The sequence below is a fragment of the Arachis hypogaea genome, chromosome 19 (assembly GCF_003086295.3).
Source record: "Arachis hypogaea cultivar Tifrunner chromosome 19, arahy.Tifrunner.gnm2.J5K5, whole genome shotgun sequence".
Taxonomy (NCBI): Eukaryota; Viridiplantae; Streptophyta; class Magnoliopsida; order Fabales; family Fabaceae; genus Arachis; species Arachis hypogaea.
Window position 1 is genome coordinate 5,041,031 of NC_092054.1, and position 8,114 is coordinate 5,049,144.

At 40.8% G+C, this 8,114-nt stretch overlaps 1 protein-coding gene across 1 annotated transcript; it reads left to right on the forward strand.

Annotated features, from left to right (window-relative positions):
* Positions 1-217: 217 nt before the first annotated feature.
* LOC112779951 (F-box/FBD/LRR-repeat protein At4g26340) lies at positions 218-2,322 on the forward strand. The gene is made up of 4 exons (XM_025824302.3): positions 218-372; positions 557-1,530; positions 1,657-1,806; positions 1,895-2,322. Exons 2-4 carry the CDS (start codon positions 568-570, stop codon positions 2,174-2,176), a joined length of 1,395 nt encoding a protein of 464 aa, XP_025680087.1. The 5' UTR covers positions 218-372; positions 557-567; the 3' UTR covers positions 2,177-2,322.
* Positions 2,323-8,114: the final 5,792 nt, after the last annotated feature.

Below are 8,114 nucleotides of genomic sequence, written 5' to 3' on the forward strand. Positions count from 1 at the left end.
CCGCTGTGAAGAGAAAAGCATGCACGACAGGTGGTGAAAATCACACAACGGTATTTGTGCTCCTTCTCCTCAGTCTCTCACACAGACACACACAAGTACCAGTACAGAAAGAGGCATATTGGTATGAGTGGCACCGCTGTGAGGAGAAAAGCATGCACGACACGTAGTGAAAATCATACAACGGTCCAATTTGTGCTCCTTCTCCTCAGTCTCTCACACAGACACACACATACAAGTAGCCAGTCCCCTAACCACCTCCGCAACCGGCCTTCTCGACACCCAAGCAACCACCACACCACCGCCCAAGATTTCACAGTAAACGGTCTAACTCTAATAGACCCACTCACAACTCAGAAGTCATCATCAACTCTGGTATGTCTAACCACTCATTTTTGTTTGACGATGATCCACTAGCATTCATTCATTTGAGAATGTACAGTTATTTAACTGAGTTGTGTTACTCTCATGCTATACATGTAAAAGGTTTTTAATAAAAAACAAATCCAGCAGAATCAATTCATTCATTTGTTCGTTCGTTTTCATTTTGATTTTTCAGTAGTGTCGACAATGGGAAAACGGAAGCCAAAGAAATCAGGAAAGGAATCAACAAGAACAACAGCAACCCCAAAAATAGACATAATCAGTAACTTACCGGATTTCTTGCTTTTCCATATTCTCTCGTTCCTCCCAACAAGATGCGCCATGGCCACCAGCGTCCTGGCTCGCCGGTGGCGCCACCTCTGGAAGGATCTTCTAGTCTTGGATTTAGACAATAGTGAAGAGAGTCCTTATTATCTGTCCGGTGGGAGACATCGATTTGTTGCTTTCGTCGACTCAGTTTTCGCTCAGCGCACGGCTGCCCATGTCGAGAAGTTTTGCCTCACCTGTGAAATACCTATAGATAAAAGGAAAAGCTCCACAACATGGTTACGTAGTGTTGTTGGTCCCCACCTCAAAGAGCTGTATCTCGATTTATCTCTCCATCACCACAAAGGATATGGAAGAGTCAAATTGCCGCAAAAGGTATTAACCAGTACATCACTCGAGTCCCTTGTTTTGAGAGGTCGTATGTATTTGGTTGTTTACGAAGGATTTGGATGGGTTCGATTGCCATCTCTCAAGAACCTAGAGTTGGATCTAGACTGTGTGGACCCGAACTATGTTATATGCAGTTGCCGGGCTCTTGAAAATCTCAAGCTCACTTTACGTGAAGCATTCCCAACTAAGTCATGGGAAACTGCTGAACTCCACATGCCTCGTACGTTGAAGCGTTTAACCCTAATACAGGCTGATGACACTGAAGAAGATCTTAATGATATTCAGGAACTTGTGATAAACACCCCGTTACTCGAATACCTAAGTATCACATTATGGGCAAGATGCTTACAGGTTTCAATTAGCGATTATCCCAACATGGTGGAAGCTCATCTTGATATTGATCAAGACCAAGAGCAGATTGGTTGGGTGCTTGAGCTTTTCAAGGCACTCCGCCAAACCAAACTGTTGGACTTGAAACTTTCCACTATGGAGGTAATATTCTTATCGAAATTACATTGTCCATTCAACGGCTTACTCCATGTCACTTATTCCAATTTTTGGTGAAGTTTAATTGTAGTTATGTGTTGTGTTTATTATATTCTTGTCTTCTACACACAGTGCTTGCTTCGTGCTTCCCCTTTTGAGTTGCCGGAATTTTCCCGTTTAGTTAATCTAGAGCTTGAAATTCCATATTTCGACTCTGGATTTATGATAGAATTGCTTCATAACTGCAATATGCTTCAAGTTCTCACTCTTCATAACCGGGAGGTATGATCTCTTTTCTAGTTTAGCTGTGTGTCTATTTCCATTCATTACTTGCTTTCATATTTTGAAAAGTTTTGTTTATTGTTGCCAGAAAGTTTCCACATTGGAACTTGAGGAACCTAATTGTTGGAAACTGCCAATGAAGGATCCTGATTGTGTTATATCACATCTCAAGATTTTTGAATTTAAAGGATATCAAGACTCTGCAGATGAACATGCATTTGTTGCATATCTTTTAGAGAGAGGACCTATTTTGGAGACAATGAAAATCCATGCTGATCCTAGTCTTGGCCGAAAGTATAAACAGCGCATCCACAAGGAATTATCTAGGGTACCAAGGAGCTCCAAAACATGCCAATTAAAAGTTACCTGAAGAGCCAACAGTTACATATGATACAATCTCTCACCGTCTCTATTCTCTCTTCTTGATTTGCCTTAGATTCATGCGTCAATGTCACTTGTGTTGTTCAAATATTTGTTGAAGCTTTGGTTACTTTTTACATGGATTAATTTGTCTGATCGGATTATTGTTGTTGTTTCACTCAATCCTCACACACTCTCACTCACTGTCCTGCAATGAATTTGCAGAACTCACACTCGAATTGTTGTATGTTCAGAGAAAAAGAGAGAAAGAGTTGAACACTAGAGAACTGAAGAAGCAAAAACTACAATTTGACACTATTCAATAAACTGTTAAATACAATAACAGAAAGAGAAAAAAACTAACCACTCACTCCACTACCTTAAGAATAGGACTCCACTTCCTTAAAAATAGAAACTATCTGAACAAAAAAGATTAACTTGCCTCTGAGGCCACTAATGACTTTGACCCTATTAACTGAATCATACACATAAGCATAAAACAGAAATAAATAAATATCAGGTCCTAATATATTATCTAACATTTCTCCTCCTTGGATTAGAGACCTGGACACATTCCAACTTCATGAATCAATTGACTAAATCGACTAACAGCAAGAGGCTTGGTGAAGACATCAGCTATCTGATTATCTGTCTTGCAATACTTCAGCTCCACCTCTTCCTCCTGTTGTGCTTTACGCAGATAATAAAATCTCAGCTTGAAGTGTTTAGTCTTGCCATGAAAGACTGGATTTTGAGCAATTACAATTGCAGCTTGATTGTCCACATACAACACAGTTGATCTTTTCTCTTGTAGCCCCAAATTACAGAGTAACTTCCTGAGCCATACTGCATGCTTTGCAGCTGCAGTTGCAGCCACAAATTCAGCTTCAGCTGTAGACTGTGCTACAACTTCCTGCTTCTTTGAGCTCCAGGAAAAACAACCTGATCCAAGTGAAAAACAGAAACCCGTTGTGCTTTTCATGTCTTCCACCGAACCACCCCAGTCACTATCTACAAAACCAACCAGCTTCATCTCAGGAACTGCTTTGAATTTCACACCATAACTTTGAGTCCCCTTTAGATATCTCAACACCCTTTTTGCTGCAGTAAGATGTTCCTTAGCTGCACAATGAAGGAACCTCGATAGAATACTCACTGCATACTGAATGTCAGGCCTAGTAGCTGTTAAATACATTAGACAGCCTACTAGACTTCTGTACTCATTCTCATGCTCAGAATCCTGCACATTACTCTTGCTTAACTTCTCTTTCTGATTAACAGGAGTAGTGACTGTCTTGCATTCTCCCATTTCAAACCTCTTTAGGACCTCTCTGATGTACTTTCTCTGACAGATGAATATCTCACCTTCTTTTTGCTGAATCTCCATGCCAAGAAAGTAAGACATTCTCCCCAAATCTGTCATCTCAAACTGCTTCATCAGTCCTACCTTCAGCTTCACTATCTCACTCTCCTTCTCTCCTGTAACAAGCAGATCATCGACATAGATAGACACCACCACAAGGCCTCTCTCACTCTGTTTGTAGTACAGAGTGACTTCACTTAGACTCTTCTGGAACCTAAGCTGATGCAGATAACAATCAATTTTGCTATACCAAGCCCTGGGAGCTTGTTTCAGCCCATACAAGGCTTTCCTCAACTTATACACTTTGTCTTCATGGCCTTTAACAACAAATCCTTCTGGTTGGTCTACATAGATGTCCTCAGATAGGTCACCATTTAGGAAAGCTGATTTCACATCCAGCTGATAGATGGTCCACCTTTTCTGTGCAGCAACAGCTAGTAGCAATCTGATGGTATCCATGCGAGCAACCGGAGCAAAAGTTTCAGAGTAGTCCACCCCACTCACTTGAGCATATCCCTTCACAACCAACCTGGCTTTATACTTGTTCACAGTGCCATTTGGGTTCAATTTTGTCTTAAAAACCCATTTGACACCTATAGTCTTCTTGTGATCAGGCTTAGACACAAGTTGCCATGTGTTGTTCTTGTTGATCATGCTCAGTTCTTCTTTCATAGCTGAGGCCCACTCCACACTTCCTTTTGCTTCCTCAACTGTTCCTGGTTCTAGGAGAGCCACATTACATCTGGCATAGACCTCTGCCAGTGGTCTTGTACCTCGCATAGGAAAACTATCAATCAATTCATCTTCAATCAGCTCACACTCATTCTGTAGGTCTGCTTCCTCATTTAACTCATCCTCATTCTGCACATTAGCTTCAACTACAATATTGTCAGCCATTTTCTTTTCAAATACTGCCCTCTCCCAATTTTTATCTTCACAAAAAATCACATCTCTACTCACAGTAATCTTTTGTGCATCAGGACAATACACTCTATAGGCTTTAGACTGAGAACTATACCCTACAAAGATACCAGCCTCACCTCTATGATCAAGCTTGTCTCTACTGACTGAAGGAGTCAAGTAATAGCATAGACAACCAAATGTTCTTAGTCCACTAACCTTTGGTTTGTATCCGTGCCATGCCTCGAATGATGTCTGCTTGTTGAGAGCTTTGGTTGGTAACCTATTCAACAAGAAGACAGTAGTATTTACTGCTTCTGCCCAGAAGCTCTTGGGTAGTTGTTTGCCTTGTAGCATACATCTTCCCATCTCCACAATGCTTCCATTTTTCCTTTCACTCACCCCATTTTGTTGGGGAGTGTAAGGAACTGTAAACTGCTGCTTTATGCCAGAGTCCTCATAGATGGCTTTGAACCTTTTTGAGGTATACTCACCACCATTATCACTCCTCACTGTCTTTATTTTACAATTTGCTTCATTCTCCACCTCTTGTTTGAACCTCAGAAATACTTCATCAACTTCTGACTTTAGTTTGAGAAAGTAGACCCAGCAAAACCTTGTGCAGTCATCAATGAAGGTCACAAAGTACTTGCTTTTGTTCAGTGACTCCTCAGGCATAGGCCCACAAACATCTGAGTGAACCAGTTGAAGCTTCTCCTTGGCCCTCCATCTTGTTTTCTGGAATGGCTTTCTTACTAGCTTCCCTTGCAGACATACTTCACAATCAGACACTTCACTTCCCAACTGAGGCAAGTCTTCAACTAAACCATGCCTCTGCATAAACTGCAATCCCTTATAGTGAAAGTGACCCAACCTTCTATGCCACAACTCCTCCTGACCCTGCACACATGCCATAGCTTTGCTCTCTTTGCTTGCAGGATCGAATGCAAATGTTTTGTTCTGCATAGGGATCCTAAACAAGAGTTTGCCCTCCTCATCTGCAATAGCACATTCATTCTTATCAAACACAATCTTCATGCCCTTCTCAACTAACTGTCCCACACTCAGAAGATTCTGATCTATCTTGGGAATATAGTAGACATCAGACATCAGCTTCACTCCTCCAGGGCCTTCAAGTAACACATTGCCTCTTCCTTCAACCTCTAGATGATCACCATTCCCAATTCTCACTCTAGTATTGACTGATCTGTCAATATTAGTGAAAATTGCCTCATTTCCTGACATGTGATTGGAACAGCCACTGTCCACCAGCCATCCATCACGTGAGACTTGAGACACAAAGCCTGAAGCAGCAAACAATTGCTCCACTTCACCTGCAGCTGCTTGAGCCTCTCCTTGTTGAGAGCTCTTTTCTTTGCAGATTCTCTCTATGTGCCCCATCTTCCCACACTTCCTGCAGACTACATTTGGTCTTCTCCAACACCTGAAGAAAGGATGACCTTTCTTTCCACAGTGTTTGCAGGCTTCATCACTCCCTTTCCTCACTTGTGCATCACTTGAACTAAAACTGGTCTGTTGAGCACCAAACTGCTTGCCTTGCTTCTTCTTCTCACCACTTCTATGCTTCACCCTAGCCTGCATTGCACCTTCAACTGGCTCATCTCCTCTCCTCAGTACCCTCCTTTGTTCTTGTGCTTGAAGAGCACTAACTGCTTCAGCAAATGACATCTCTGAGATTTCTCTTGTGTTCTCAAGAGATGCTATAGTAGCTTCAAATCTTTCAGGTACAGAACACAGGAGCTTCTCGACAAGTCTTTCCTCTCCAAGATCAGTACCCAACAGTGCCAATTTATTGGTTAAGTCTAGGAGTTTATCAGCAAATTCTTGAACTGATTCATTTTCCTTCATCTGCACTCTTTCTAGCTCCCTTTTAAGGTTCATTGCTTTCATTCCTTTAATCTTCTTATTTCCCTCATATTCTTTCTTCAAAAAATCCCAAATATCTTTTGCAGATTCTAGACTCATAATCCTATTAAAAATAATAGGAGTAACAGCAGCATAGAGACTAGATCTTGCTTTGGCTTTTCTAGTCACACGTTCTTTGTAGAGCTTTTGTTGATTTGCAGTTGGATTGGCAACCAATGGAGGCACCACGTAGTCATCCTCCACTGCCTCCCACAGATCAGCTCCTTCAAGGAATGCTTTCATCCTCACTTGCCAGACATGATAATTGCTCCCATCAAGGATTGGAGGAGCAATGCCTGCTAGCCCAATAGTTGTTGATGAAGCTTCTATCACCACAGCCCTTAAGATACTTAAGGCTCTTGATACCAATTTGTTGTTGTTTCACTCAATCCTCACACACTCTCACTCACTGTCCTGCAATAAATTTACAGAACTCATACTCGAACTGTTGTATGTTCAGAGAAAAAGAGAGAAAGAGTTGAACACTAGAGAACTGAAGAAGCAAAAACTACAATTTGACACTATTCAATAAACTGTTAAATACAATAACAGAAAGAGAAAAAAACTAACCACTCACTCCACTACCTTAAGAATAGGACTCCACTTCCTTAAAAATAGAAACTATCTGAACAAAAAAGATTAACTTGCCTCTGAGGCCACTAATGACTTTGACCCTATTAACTGAATCATACACATAAGCATAAAATAGAAATAAATAAATATCAGGTCCTAATACATTATCTAACAATTATTTGAATGACTTTTCAAATCATTGCTGGGGTTTGGTTTGGTAGTTCTGGAATTTGCTTGTGCCTTCTCCCTCAATGTCGGTAGAATATCTTTGACTTCTTTGATGTCTGTTTCCCTAAACATATTAGAATATGCATAATTTTCACAATGTTTTTTACTCTTTTGGTGGTTGTTTCACAAAACATACAGGCCGTTTTTTACGAATATATTATCATAATTTTCACAGAAGTGGTGCTGAAGATTCGTCTTCTACAAGCTTCTCATGGACCACTATTTTAGCTACGTCAAGTCTCCTGACATCAAACTCAGGAGAAAACATCATAACTTGACTGACAACTAAGTCAAAACCAGCGACGAACATCTCCATTCCCTCCTCTTCAATTTCATGGATACGGGAAGTCATCTCACCCTTAGTTTTATCATTCTCTTTTATTTCATTCTGCAGCAACCGAATCTGATCTTGAAGGCGGTAAACCTCCTCCTCCCTCTCCATCTTGGAAGTTACATTGATAACCCCAATCCCCCTTCTTTTTACACACTATCTGATCACTGTCGCAAGGAAGCAACTCAACACCCACATTCAAACCATACTTAACTAACTTCAAAGCCCTAAGCTCACGAAGTGATTCCTCATCGCAGTAGGAAGAAGAACGAGTCTTCACATCAAGTTGTACCCAATGATAAGGGTTTTCACTTTTCACTTCAACCACCTTTTTCTTTTCTTTATCTTTCTCTCACTCTTTCTCTTTTCCTAACCATTGTGAAGGTAAAATGTCAAAGAAACTAACATCTAGAAGTCATGTCTTTTTCACTTAAGCAGAAGAACTTTGGGTCAACCTTAGTGTCTTTTTCTAAGAATAAAACGGTAATAAAGGCAGATTATAACCCACTAATTTAGTGGGCAATTTGAAGCGTAACTGTTCAAATGTCCGGGAGGCTTCCAAGGCCCAAAACCAATCAGAAAAGTTAAACCATGCATTTATCTTTGCCCAAAAAAAAACCATGCATT